At 41.3% G+C, this 14,970-nt stretch overlaps 1 protein-coding gene across 2 annotated transcripts in view; it reads left to right on the top strand.

Annotated features, from left to right (window-relative positions):
• The first annotated feature begins 6,164 nt into the window (after positions 1 to 6,164).
• The window catches only part of SYDE2 (synapse defective Rho GTPase homolog 2), a 48,199-nt gene continuing 39,393 nt past the window's right edge, over positions 6,165 to 14,970 (top strand). For both annotated transcript variants that reach the window (XM_004752677.3, XM_045064799.1), the window contains exon 1: positions 6,165 to 7,647. In XM_004752677.3, coding sequence (XP_004752734.2) covers positions 6,321 to 7,647 — 1,327 coding nt within the window. In that variant the 5' untranslated portion in view covers positions 6,165 to 6,320. The remainder of the gene's footprint in view (positions 7,648 to 14,970) is intronic.

The raw sequence follows: 14,970 nt of genomic DNA, 5'->3' as shown, positions 1-14,970 counted from the left end.
GTGGGGGAGAGGATGAGAGTTGGAATGTAGGCAAGGGAGTGATGGTATGAGGACTCGTGCATGCAACCCAAACGGAGAAGAAAGGACAGAAGAGGAGTGACGGACCGGAGGGACGGTGGGATCAAAATATAGTTGGAGCCTGAATGCTAAAAAGTAGGAAGTGGTGCCTAGAGTGTTTGCAGGTACTGGTTATGATGAAGTCTAATGTATGACTCAGACTGGGTGCCTGAGGTGGGTGGAGAACAAGATTATTAGAAAAGTTAAAAAAAATTAGCCCCCCCCCCAAAAAAAAACACCAAAAAATAAAATAGACCAGGTTATTGGATAGTTTTCATAAATAACAAAATCCCAAATAATAATGACAGGAAAAATGGCAGAGAGATCGCGGGGCAGATGCTAGAATGAACAAAGGAGAGGTTGGCAGATGACAGCGAAAATCAGAGGTGGCAGGTGATATAGTTGAATGCTGTCTATTTCAAGAGAGAAGTGGATTTTCAGGAAGAAGGAGGAATAATGATCTGGACTTGGCAAAGCTGAGCAAGAGCTCCCTCACCAAGATCTGTGGGTTTGGGGCATGTGACTGATCAGGATTAGGAGGGGAACTAGTTCTGTCTGATTTCAAATACTTTCTATTACACTACATCAGATTTGGATTAGAATTACGGTCTAGGGGCGCCTGGGTGGCTCAGTGGGTTAAGCCGCTGCCTTCAGCTCAGGTCATGATCCCAGGGTCCTGGGATCGAGTCCCGCATCGGGCTCTCTGCTCAACAGGGAGCCTGCTTCCTCCTCTCTCTCTCTCTGCCTGCCTCTCTGTCTACTTGTGATCTCTGTCTGTCAAATAAACAAATAAAATCTTTAAAAAAAAAAAAAAAAGAATTACGGTCTAGACCTAGATTTCAATATTCTCGTGCAATCCCCGCAGTGTAAACCGTCTGGCCGCCCTCAAAATTATGTTGCTTTAAATAGTTGCCAAGATCCATTTGGAAAGTTAGATTCCTACTTAAAAGAAAAAAAGTCCATATCGTGCAGTTGGTTAATAGGTTGAAGAAACTGAATCCTGGCCTGTACTTTCCCATAGCCTGGATTTTATAATTGCAGCCCCCTGGTGCTAGCACACTCCTCTGTTCTCTGCAGTTCCTGAAAACTGGTAATCAGACCTTGAGGTTGATCAAACTCAGGTTAATTTATGGTAAGAATACCCCACAGATGGTGGTTGGTACTCAACCAGAGGCCATATAATGTCAGGCTGTGCCTCCCTCTTGGTAATGTGAGTAGCCACTTGTGATTTTTGTCGAGCTCCATCATTAGATCCAGTATTTCATCAGAACAAAAAAATATGGCACTGGTTCTTTTTATTAGAATAACAGCTTTGAAACAACTACTTCCCTCCATCAACTGTGAGTTACCCTGAGATACAAATCACTTAGGAGGGACAGGCTATCCCCTTAGTTCACTTCTAAAAGAGGCTCATCTGGGGCGTCTGAGTGGCTCAGTGGGTTAAGCCTCTGCCTTAGGCTCAGGTCATGATCTCGGGGTCCTGGGATCCAGCCCCGCATCAGGCTCTCTGCTCAGCAGGGAGCCTGCTACCCCCCATCCCCCCACCGCCTGCCTCACTACCTACTTGTACTCTCTCTCTCTGGCAAATAAATAAAAATCTTAAAAAAATAAATAAAAATAAAAAATAAAAGAGGCTCATCTGAGAGTGCCTGGATAAGGATGCATATATTTTACCTTTAAAATGTTGTAGTTTGTCCAACTTTTAAAATTAGACAGAGTTTCTAGGATGGAATTGCACATTGTGGCTTAATACTTGCAGTTAAATGAGAATATATTACAGGATTTCATCCTAACACCTTTGAAGAGAACTACACAGAAAAGCATTCAAATCTTCAACAAGTATCTTTCTAATGATCTGCCCGATTCACAAAAGCTCAGAAATATTAAACTCTTCTGAAAGGTGACCAAATAATTTATGAAGACCAAGTTTTAGGTCAGTGCAGGTGACTATTATAGTGAATGGATATTCTATTTTTCTCTATAGGGAAATGTCCCAGGGCTGTAGACTATAGTGGTTTTGGAATCAGATAGATGAGGTTTGAATTCCCTTTCACTTATTATGGTAACTTTGAGAAACTTACTCTACACATCCTAAATATATGATAAGAAAATGTGAAATAGGGACACCTGGGTGGCTCAGTTGTTAAGCATCTGCCTTTGGCTTCAGGCCATGATCCCAGGGTCCTGGGATGGAGCCCCACATCAGGCTCCCTGTTCAGTGGGAAGCCTGCTTCTCCCTCTTCCATTCCCCCTGCTTATATTCCCTCTCTTGACATCTCTGTCAAATAAATAAAATCTTTGAAAAAAAAGTGTAAAATAGTGAATATTCTAAAACATTATATATTTCTAAAACATTAGGCAAAAGCCGCCTTTTTATTGCTTTGGTTCAAGGTAGGGGATGAGGTAAGGGACATGACTAATTGCCAAATATTAATTATGGAAAAAATTGACAAAAAAATGTTATATTGAGGACATGCCATCTTTGATTTTCAGGGCAGTGGCAGTGTGGTCAGTTTTGGGCTAGAACACTTTTACTCAATATTGATGGCTTGGCATCATGGCAGACCAGGCAGCTCTTTACCAGAGGATCCCTAGAAGCCAGCTGAGAAAGAAAGAGAGAGAGAGAGAGAGAACTGGGCAAATGCTGGAGTTAAATTTGTCCTTGGTTCCACTAAGACTCCAATGGAAGACTGAACAGCAGTGAGACAGAAGTGCACTCTAAATTGCTTAGAAAATAACCATAACATACCTAGACATTTGCTTTATATTACTGTTAAACTTAGCCCTCTGTCTCAACCTGCCCTGCTTCCCACTTCTTCCCCCAGACTGAGTCAGTACTACCCCATCCCTAGTTTGGCTCCCTGCCTTACTGGAGTCCTATTATCCCATAGTTGTTTCATCTTTTGTGACTGTGCCGACACAGTTGTTAATTCACAGGGCATCAACATGATTCCCAAGTCAGTGAGAAACAAGTACAAACACTGGAAAATGTATCTCCACCCCTTAATTTTTGTAGGAATCTGTTGACTAGAAATATATGAAAATTGAGATTACTGAGAGAATGGGTTAAAACACAAAAAGGATTTCATGAAGTTTAACTTATGTTCATATCTTGTCACCATCTTAATTGTATATGTAATGTAAATTCTGTGGGTACTGTCTTTGTAGTTACATTTTTATAAACTTTTTATTGAAGTGCAATACACATACACTGGGATTTGCAGTATCATATAGCCTTAACTGCCTTATTAACTTCTGTTGTGACCCTTTAAAAATTGTGAATTTATGTGATAGAACATTTTCTGCTTCTAAGTGGCATTAAGTTCAGTTGTGTTCAGACTTAGTCGTAATGTGTAGAACAATGTGTAGTATTTGATATGGGCCAATGTATTTATAACTCCTGAAATCAACAAGTTGACAAGTTGACAAGCTGAATTAAAGAAGTTCAACCTAGACCTCCTTCAAGGTTATATTTTTGTGTTCATTTTTACACATATATGCAATTTATGGTATACTTCATAACTGTTAACTTACAAGAGTTGGAATGAAATAATTTCTGAGATAGAGATCGAATTGTGTTTACAGACACCATTATTGGCAGATTTACTGTCAGTCATTTCCTGTGGGAATATTTCCCTGGGACATAATTGTATGCCTTGATTATTCATTAAATAGCCTTTGCTCCATGGAATAAAAATACTGTAGGACTATAAATAGTAATGCATGCAAATTATAGTTTAACATTTCACAGTATGAGGATTAAGATTATTTAACAAACAAAAGTATTTCTTATTCATAACTATGAGAATTTTATTTACTTTTAAAAATATTTTATTTATTGGGCACCTGGGTGACTCTGTGGGTTAAGTCGCTGCCTTCGGCTCGGGTCATGAACTCAGGGTCCTGGGATCGAGTCCTGCGTCGGGCTTTCTGTTCAGCAGGGAGCCTGCTTCCCTCTCTCTCTCTCTGCCTGCCTCTCTGTCTACTGTGATCTCTGTCAAGTAAACAAATAAAAAAAAACTTAAAAAAATATTTTATTTATTTATTTATTTATTTGACTGAGAGAAATCACAAGTAGGCAAAGAGGCAGGCAGAGAGAAAGAGGAGCAGGCTCCCCACCGAGCAGAGAGACTGAGGCAGGACTCAATCCCAGGACCCTGAGATCATGACCTGACCGGAAGGCAGAGGCTTAACCCACTGAGCCACCCAGGCGCCCTCTAAGAGAATTTTAAAACAACACTAATATAATATGGTCTAGTGGAGAGTTAGGCAATAGACTGGAAATAAAGCTGTTCGTTTCCTCTAAATTAAAACTGACATTAATTCAAAAATATTTATTTATCATAAAAGATGCTATACTTATGCTCTGTGGAGAATACAGAAGTCAATTACAAATAGTCTCTGCTCATAAGGATTTTATGAATTTTCTGGCAGGAGAGATAAGGCATACTTTGTAGAAAACAAAAACCAATAAATACACTATGAATGGCTATGAATAAAGTACTCCTGGAGTTTGGAAGAATGAGAGATCATGTCCTCTGAAATATCAGAGATGACTTCTGAGAGAAGGCGTCTTAAAGGATGGGTAACATTTTTGTGAATGGAGATGCAAGACGCAGGTAAAATTATTCAAGGAGGTAGGGACTAGATACTAAAGAAAGTGGTATATGCCAAAGCACATTTAGAGATCGGTCTTTAACTGGTGGGGGAAAATGAAACTTACATAAATATATTTGGAAATTGGATAACTTAGGACCAAATTCTTTTTTTTTTTTTCCCCAAGTTACTTCTGTCCAAGATGGGGCCTGTGGGGCTCCAACCTACCACCCTGAGGTCGAATTGCATGCCCTAGTGATGGGGCCAGCCAGATGCCCCAAGACTAAATTCTTTTATTTAGTTATGTAAGCATTCATTTATTCAACAAGTATTTCTTTAATTCTTATCATGTGCGAGTATTGTGCTGGGAGTTAGAGGAGTACATTCATGAGCTAATCAGACAAAGGCCCTTTTCTAATATGTAAACATTAAAAAAAAAAGTAATTGGGGGCATCTGGGTGGCTCAGTCAGTGAAGTGTCTGACCTGGGCTCAGGTCAGGATCTCAGGGTCCTGGGATGGAGTCCTGTGGTGCATGGGGCTTGGGCTCAGAGGGAAATCAGCTTCTCCCTCTCCTGCCCCCTCCCCAACTTGCCCTAATAAATAAATAAAATCTTAAAAAAAAAAAAAGTAACTGAAATCAGAGATGACAGCAGTGATGATTCTTACCAATCAGGGATAGGTCCATTCACCTGTGGCAACTCAAGGTACTGTGCAACTGTTACACAGAATACAGGATTTAATGTTTTTAAGAGAGTTGGTATTTCCAACTAACACTGTTTCCCAATTTTGCCCAATTTTTTCTCAACCAAGTTTTCATTAAAATGAAGTGTTAGAGGGCTGAAAGTCAGGGCACTATTCTGCGTCTCCATTTTACAAGTTTTGGTTGATAATCAGAATTTTGTGGTAGTATGCATTCATTAAAGAAAGAAAGACGGGGACAAAGTGGTGGTTTTGGGGGCAAAAGGATTCTTCCTCACTGAAAAGAAATCTCTGCAAATTTTCTTTAAATAGCTGGCTCTCCGTGTCGTTAAAATGATTAGGAATGTTTGTAGAACACATTGCACTCAATGAGATACACCTGTACTCACACTGTGTCCGTCAAAACGATTTTTGTTTTCTCTCAAGCTGGGACTTGTTACCTTAGACACGCCTCATGCAATGGTGGCAATAGGCAGGGGGTGAAGGTGACGGGGTGGCAGCCAGGAGGGCACTTTCCCTTTCTCCAAAACTTTGCCGCCTTCCCGCTCATTCTTTTTTCTGCCTCAACTTTCACTGTCTACCTATCCCCCGCGCCGCCCCATTCCTCCCCACCCTCTGGGCGCTCCCTCTCGGGTCCCCGGGTCTCCGTTAGGTCACTCTGGCCCTCCTCGCCTCCCGCCCTCCGCCTCGCCCCGCGCCCACCCCAGGGAGCGCAGCTCCGCGGCTCGCAGACTGCGCGCCCCGTCGCGGCCCGAGGCTCCGGGGCATGCGCTCTGCGGCGCCGCCGCCCTCCCCCACCCCTTCCCGCGGCAGAGTTATGCCAAGTATGTGAGGAGCCCGCGAGGGCCAGCGCCGGTCATGGGGAGCCGCCGCCGTCGCCGCCGCCTCCGCGAGCACAGATTTTCCCCGAACTGGGTTCCGTCCTCTTCCCGCAGCGGGGGCGAGCCTGGGTGTTGAGGCGGAAGGGATGGCGGACCCCCTGAGAAGGACGCTGTCCAGGCTCCGGGGGAGGCGGAGCCCCCGCGCCGCCGGGGGGCTCGGGCTCCGGGCGGCCGCTGCAGCTACCGTGGCGGCCTCCGCGGTTGCCGAGGGAGACGCCGGCCGTGCTCCGGACGCCCGCCCAGGCAAGCACGCCCGCGCAGCCCGGCCGAGCCTGGAGCAGCCGTCGCCGTCGCCGCACGCGTGGGCTCCCGAGGCGCGGGTCCCCGGAGGGCGCCCGGAGCAGTGGGGAGCGCTCGGGCCTCGTCAGCGCGGCGGGAAGGAGGCCTTCTCCTCGGGTGGCGGGCTTCCTCGCGCCTGTCTGCACGCCCCGCCGGGCTCCGAAGGCAGCGGAGAGGAGGAGGACGACCGGGAGGACGACGCCGACTACTACGAGAACCTGCCCGGCGGCTCCCACTCGGCGCCCAAGCCTAAGGGGGCGGAGGCGGAGCGGTGGCCCCCGCCTCCCCCGGCGGCGGGCTCCTCCCCGGGGGCGGAGGGCGGCCGCCAGGAGACAGGCAGGCTGCAGACCCAGTTGCGAGAGGCCTATTATCTGCTGATCCAGGCCATGCACGACCTGCCCCCTGACTCGGGCGCGCGGCGGGGCGACAGGGGTTGGGCGGATCGCGGCTGCCTTGTGGGAGCCCGGGCGCTGGGCCAGCCGCCTTCCCCCTGCGGCGCTGCGGACCGCCGAGCCTGCCCCCAAGACTGGCAGCGGGGAGGCGGTGGCCGCCCTTGGCAGCAGGTGTCCCCGCCCCGGTCGCCTCCGAGGGAGTCGGGGAAAGGCCGCCTGCGGACTCCTCGGATGCGGCTGTCCTGCAGCAGAAGCCTCGAGAGCCTCGGGGTGGGTGCCAAGCCTCTTCCCTTCCAGCGGTGGCCGAGCGACAGCTGGATCAGGTGCGGCGCGCGCGGAGACCTGGACGAGCCCCCGCCACGTGGAGGCGGGATGGACGGCTGGAGCGGAGGCAGCGTCCCGGCCGCCGCGCCCTCCGGCCTCCTGACTTCCCGCTCCAGGGACCCCGGCCGCTCCTCAGGAAGCCCTTTCAGGGAACCTGCGGGGTCCGCTGTGCTACGCAGCGGCAAAGAAAATGGCCAGGAGGGGCTCCCCTTTCTCAAGCCTCCCGCGGTGACAGTCAAGAAGCTGCAGAAGTGGATGTACAAAGGACGTCTGCTGTCCTTGGGAATGAAGGGTCGCTCCCGGGGGGCACCCCCCAAAGTCACGGGAGCGCAGGCAACCTCTCCAAATCTGGGCCCTTTGAAAATGCATGAGAGCCAAGTCCTCTCTGTGCCTCCAGACCAAAGAATTACGTTAACAGGTAGGTTGTTTTGCAATCAGAATGCTAACACTTTGCGTCTTAATCTTTACTACCTGGGCTTCTGTTTTAAGAGCGAAGAATAAGGTATGTTTTTGCAGACAGGTACGTGCCGGTGCCAAAGTGAGTGTCACGTAAGTGGCAGCTGAGTGCCCCGGGTTACTTAGTATAATGCGTTCACTTGTTTGGCCTTTTTCTTTTTTCTTTCCTTCTTTCCTCCCTCCTTCCCTCCCTTCTTTTCTTCCTTCTTTCCTTTCCGTTTTTTTGTTTTGTTTTGTTTTTAAGACAGTGGCATGAGGAGGACCTTGGGATTTTTGATTTTTCTTCCCGAAGAACCAGCGGGACAGTGAGTAAAGGTTAAGTTCACCACATGCTTTTAGTATAGAGTCGACGATGCTGCCTTGATTTTTATTCTTTGTGGCTCTAGGCAAATCCGTAGACTTTGTGGAGTTTGTGAATTTGAACTTGATCCAAGGTAGACTTTATGGGCTTCATAAACTGTCATTTTACTCATTACGCATCCTCCCCCCCCCCCCGCCCCCCAGGCCGGCGTGCGCACAGCACAGACACACACAACCCAACCCCAAACTAAACCAAACCAACAAACAAAAACTACCAACTAAAATTTCTTTTTAGTCAAGTAGGATTTCACATACTTCTCTCCACCTTTCCTCCTTCCTCCCTCCCACAAAAAAACTAACAAAGTGAGTAATCTTTTTATTGTGGAAAATCAAGTATTTTAATCAAAAAAAGATGTCACCTGTGGTTCTAAGGAAGTGTAGACTTTTTTACAGTCATTTGTAAACTTAACTATATTTGCCCTTATAAAATAGGATTTTGCTCCCAGCTTTGTATGTACATGATTTTTAATTTTCGCTGAAGGTTTAGAGTGCCAGTTTTAGAAATCTTTTAATTATGCTGTAAGTAGTAAAAATTCTTTCCTGAAAGAAGTATAATACCTTCAAACTGAGTCCAAAACAACGTGATCCTTTGAAGTACAATCTTAAATACAAAGACTTTTTAGTGAACATAAAGACGTACATGTCATTAATTCTCTAAAAAATACTGGATGGTGAAATGTAAAAAGTATTCAGAGTACTTGTCATTTTCTCTGGTAAGAATTACAGATTCTCCAGGGCTGGGTTTATACACATTAACTTTGTTTAACCACTAAATACAAAACAGTGGGGAGAAACAAAGTTCACAAAACTTCTTATCACACAGTGAAGACAAATCAAATGATTCATTTAAAGCTTATACAAATTTGGAATTTTTTTTGAATCAATAAATCTCTAATCCATACCTGTCAATTTTTTTCCTCAAATTTATTCCATTTCACTTGAATAAAAGGATAACAGGATGAAAATTTTTTTGTAAAGAGAGATGTACTTTATGCTAAATTTATATTAAAATCATGCATTTGCAGGTTTAAAAGAATTTGTAATCATATTTTATTGCCACTGTATCTTTACTTCCCATGATTTGGTTCAGTTAACTCTTTGTAAGCTTGTTAAATTTCAGCCATAGCAAAAATCTGCATAAAACAAATATTTTATACTCTTTTGTTGCAAAGGTTAAACATGCAAAGTCTGATGGCTTTTAAGGCCTTAAGTTATAAATAAATATTCAAGGACTTTAAAAGTAATAAATTAATAAATGTAGTAATGCTTAACAATGAATTCATTGAATTTTTTTAATTGAGAAACTAATTAAATGGAAGTAACTTTAAAAGAAGTTAAAATGAAACATTAGAATCCCTATGTGGTATTATTTTAGATATTTTACAAGGAATCTAAGCAAAAGCTTGGATAATTTCTGGTTTATTTTATTTTATTTTTTAAAGATTTTTATTTATTTATTTGACAGAGAGAGATCACAAGTAGGCAGAGAGGCAGGCAGAGAGGGAAAGGGGGAAGCAGGCTCCTTGCTAAGCCGACAGCCCCATGCGGGGCTGGATCCCAGGACCCTGGGACCATGCGACATGAACCGAAGGCTGAGGCTTTAACCCACTGAGCCACCCAGGTGCCCCAGATAATTTCTGGTTTAAACAACTTTCTCAGATGTTATTATTTAATGTTATTTAATCAAATGTTGCTTCCTTTCAAATCTTTAGGAAAGATAAAAATAATTTGTGTAATGCTTACATATCTAGTATAGATTTGGAGAGCTAATTTTGTTTTTTAACTATTTTTCATGAAGGTTAGTTTAACTTATTAAAACCATTCTGGGTACTTTATGCGGTTCTCATATGACCCCTCCCTCCACCCAGGTATGACATTTGTCATTTAACAACAATAAAAGAAACAGGTTAAGTAGTTTGCCCAAGGTCACACAAACTAGTATATGGTTTGTATATACTAGGGTATGGATTCAAACAATTACATAGATTCAGACTTAACGTCTTTATGACTCCAAAACCTGTATTTATTTAAGGTCAGACAGATGCTAAAGTTCTTTAGAGGTCTGACCCAACAAATTTTATCACGTTGCTTGGATTGAGGACATGAATGGAATTTCAATAAGGTTCAGAAATGTAACTGCCTCAAAGTTGCAAAGATGAAGGAGTTCACGTAGATTTTAAGACAATTTTTAAATCAATACATCTATTTTAAACCTTTACCTTAAATAACTTCAGATTGATGTTACATGGATTCTGGTTTTGTTTTGTTTTTTAAATATCTTTTCCGGATTCTACTTTACAGTCATATTTTCTAAAATTTAATTGGGCAGTCCAAATGAAGCAGTACATTTTAGATTGTATAAAGATGTTAGGCTAAAAGGTTAATATCCTACATTTCTATGCAGTATTCTTTGTGAGGATATTTTGCTTTAAAAAAAGTTACAGAATTTATAATATAGGAACGTATAATGGGACAGAGATACCTAATCTACCTAATATTTAGGTATTTGGGAAATTTTTGAGACTCTATAACAAATGGAAGCCAAAATGATTTTCTGTTTTGATCTGGCTCCTCCTAAGAACCTCTAAAACTTTAGGGAGTATAACAGTGCCAGTGACTTGGTGCATTGGGTATGTAGTATTCACAGATTGGCCAATTTGTTCTTAATTGAGATGATTATTTAAGAAATCTAAAGTCATTACACATGATAAATATTGTCAAGTTTCTGCAAGCCTTAAGATTACAAAGGAATTTTAATTTGCCAACTATAGTTCATTAAAAGTCTTTATAAATAAATTTAATTAGCATATAGTACTCAGAAATAAATTCAAAAACACTAGGTTAAACTATTTCAGCCTTTTACTGCTTTAAAAGTAGCCTTTTTAAAAAAGGTTTTATTTATTCATTTGAGACAGATATAGAGCATGAGCAGGAGGAGGGGCAGAGGGAGAAGCAGAAGTAGGGTTTCTGATGAGCAGGGAGCCAGATGTGGGACTTGATCCCAGGACCCCAAGATCATGACCTGAGCCGGAGGCAGAGGCTTAATCATCTGAGCCACCCAGAAGCCCCTAAAATTAGCCTATTTTGACTCTACTTTTGCTACTACACTCTCTGTGAAAGGAAATTTTGTCTAAAAAAATTTTAGGCAGTTCTCTTAAAATAGTATAATTAACTGGTTTAATCTCATGTAATAAACCTTAAAGGGAAGTTGACATTTAAAATGTGGAGTCCCATCTATTTCTTCTTTTTTCTCAAGTATTTGTAGCTCTGGTTTCTTATCTTTTTGAGCTACATGATCTTTATGGATTTTTTTCAACAAATTCTTTTATGCATGAGCCCTCTTCACGATTAGTGGCAATATGCATATAATTTTTGACTGTCTTCTAGTTTTATTTTTATTTGTTTTGTTTATTTTTTTGAAAAGATTTTATTCATTTGAGAGAGAGTGTGAGGGTGCTTACAAGCAGGGGGGGTGCAGAGGGAGAGGGAGAGTGAGAAGCAGGCTCCCAGCTGAGCAGGGAGCCCCATGTGGGGCTTCATCCCAGGACCCTGGGATCATGACCTGAGCCAAAGGCAGATGCTTAACTGACTGAACCATTCAGGCACCGCTGCCTTCTAGCGTTAAATTTACCCCTCTGAGAAATTCTGCCATTGTGGCCCTAGGAGCAAGTCTAATTGCCTTTTTTTTTTTTTTTTTTTGAAAGAGTGCCATAGAACATTGGAGTTGCTGGTGGCAGGAAAACTCTGAGAATTACAAAGGCAGCAGAAAATAGTGTGTTGATTTGAAAGTCCTACATTTCTAAGTGGAGTTTATTTTTTGAGAATTGCTAAGGCTGTTTTCTAGACCATTGCCACTCAAAGAGTGGTTATGGAGCAGTGCTTTTTAAACGTAATATGCATATGAATTTCCTGAAAATCTTGTTAAAATGCAGATTTATAGACCTGAGGTGGGACCTGAGATTCTGCATTTTAACATACTCCTAGTGTTGATGCTACTGTTTGGTACATATTTTGAGTAGTTAGGTTCTAGAGTTCCCAATGCCCCCTATCACCTATCTTGATACAGTTGTTAAAATTTTGAAAAAGCATTCTACTTTATTCTGATACCTGACCCCTATTAGAACAAAGCAGTTGAGCTCTTTCTGCTTTGGTTTAGTTATGTATACATGTATACTTACTGCTTACATGTGACAAGTTTAAGCAGTTCCCTCTATATTGGTCTCATCTTCTACCAGTAAATGTGAGATTTTGGAATCTGCCAGAGAGAAGGCCATATACTATACTGGTTATCAGAATAGGACCTCTGGGTTTCTGATCAGACCCCACCAATTACCTTATCAGGCTTGTGACCTTGAACAGGTTACTCAACATGGCATAGCCTTAGTACTCAGATTGCTGTGAGGATGAAAAAAGATAATCCATTTGGCACCATGTTTGGTACTTAGTTGGCCGTTATCAAGAGAAAGGCAAGCAGGCTTTGTGAGAGTACTACCTTGCCCAGATCATTAGGATTCTGGATGGAGAGGGAAATGATCAGAAGTTGGGGAGTACCGCCTTGAAGAACACTGGGAATTGGGCTAGAACATACCCCTTTAGGGGCATTATTTATTCTGCTCATCTTTTCTTTTGTGGATCTTTATCTTGCTCCTCCCCCTTACTTTTATGGAACTGAAAACAGTCTCAGGGTTTTTTTTCTCTACTGTCCCCAAAGCTAGCACACAGCTTTTTTCTTAAGGGCTTTGTTGCTAGTCACAAGGGAGGAAACATAAAAGATAGAAAAATAAGTTTCTTTTTTTCTCCCTTCTACCCATTTCCCTCTTTAGATTTATCTCGAAAAGAGAAAGACACACACACACACACACACACACATATTTGTGTTTATATATGTATATGCATAAACGTAAGGTTTAAGTTTATTCTAGTCATTTCTTCTGGGCTGCCAGGTTTGACTCTACGCAGGGCTGTTTGTATTTATTTAAACTCTAATACAGTATTTTATTTAGGATTTTTTTTTTTTAGGATTTTTTAAAGAGAAGTAAGCAAAAGCAACAGAGTTTGTTTCTGCAGTAGGTCTTTTTTAAATGATGAAAAGATGTCTGTATATAGGTATATTTTCACTAAGGGTGAAAATGCATAATTTCTCAGAAAGGTTGCTGATATTTTGAGCTAGGACACTAAATAAATGTTTAGTAATAGTAACTCATTTAAATTTATTATGAGATAGTTAAGAACCCAAATTGGCTTGAGTAGTTCATGACTATGTAGAATATTTTTCTAAGTGAAAAACTTAATTACCGCTTCTGCATTCTCTTACATATTTTCAAAGTAAAATGACTTTAATTAATCATTTAATTAATTATACCACAACAGGTATAATTGTAAGGGAATAAAGACTTTTTTGCCTTGCAACTTGCATACTTATTTTGGTATCTTTTTTTACCTTTATCTTCTTTCAGTGTGGTGTTTATGTATGAATAGAGCTGTAAGTAAAGCTAATGGAAGCTAAAGGTAATTCACACTTATGCCTGTAGGGTTTAACATTAATTTTAGCATCAAAGGAAGTAAATAGAAGATTGCAAATGGTTTTTCACTTCTGTGTCATTAACAGTCATATTCATCCCTTTGGTTAAGGGAGATAAAAATGAAATGTTTTAAATTCTCTATAAATAATTGCTCAAGTAAAATTAGTGCCCTGTAGGCTTTGCTTATTCAATTTTAATAAATGAATAAATTTGGCCTTTATCCAGAAATCACAATCATGTACCTGTTTATCTCTAAATTTCAACTTCAGCATCATGTACTATTTTGAATTATTCAAGCAGTAGCAATCAGATTGTTTGGTTTCAAGTTTTTGTAGTTTGTAGTTTCATGAAAAGTAGTTGCATTGTATCTTGTGTAATTATTCCTTTTAATATTATACTTTTAAGTACTCACGTCAATAGATGGGTCAATTTGCGTAAGTATGGGATGCCAGTAGCTTTGTTTTTGTCATTGCAGCTCCTTGGAATGCAGTACAAGTAGAAACATGTCTGTTTCATTTAAAATGTATGTCAAAAAACTCTCTAGGACTAAAAATAATTTAACTGTATAAAATGTTGGATCTTTTGAGAGACAGCTGAGAAAAAGATAAGATGTGACTCCTAGCCATTGTGAGTTGTATAATTTTGTACTTTTGGCTTCAAATTTACAATTGTATAAAGATTACAAGTAATACCTTGTGAATGTCTGATGTGCTAATAAATAATATGGCATTTGGACTTAAATGTGCAATAGATTTAGCTTTTAGTACACTTGGACGGAGACGTGGCCACTAAAAATCCAGAGGCCCCAGTGATTCCTGAGTATGTGTTGATTTTCAGTTTTTAATTTCTTTACTTTAAAGGAAGCAGAACCAAGAAAGACTCTTGAATCTTCATGTTTTTCATTAATTAAACTAAATCAATTCAAGATAGGTATTGAATATCTGTTACATGTTTGCATGATAAATCTTGGAGGTAGAGATGTGTGTTTCTCTTAGTCCTGGACCAGGCATACTGCTACAAACTTTGGAGTCAGAAGAGTTTATTTTGAGTGCTGCCTTTCCCATTTATGAACTAGGTGGTCTTAACAAGTTACTTGATTTTTTTGAGTAGTACTATATAGTTTTCAAAATATTTCCAACATTATCTCACTTAATTCTTACTAACTGGGTTGATATTATTACCATATTCAGAAAGGACTGCCTGTTCACTACTTTCTGGTGGGTAGCATGGTATAGGAGAGACAGGTGTAGGAGAACATTGATTTTAGGGTTAGACTGGCTTAAATTTGAATACTACAGCTAGTACCTTGACCACATTCTTCATTTTTTCTGGCTTGTGGAAATAATCTTAGCATTTTTGTGGAGGCTTAAATGAGGTTAAGGGCTTCCTGTTTTATCTCTCAG

The sequence above is a fragment of the Mustela putorius genome, unplaced genomic scaffold (genome assembly GCF_011764305.1).
Source record: "Mustela putorius furo isolate JIRA1106 unplaced genomic scaffold, ASM1176430v1.1 tig00003853_pilon_pilon_pilon, whole genome shotgun sequence".
Lineage (NCBI taxonomy): Eukaryota > Metazoa > Chordata > Mammalia > Carnivora > Mustelidae > Mustela > Mustela putorius.
This window is presented reverse-complemented; position numbering and strand designations above follow the sequence as displayed.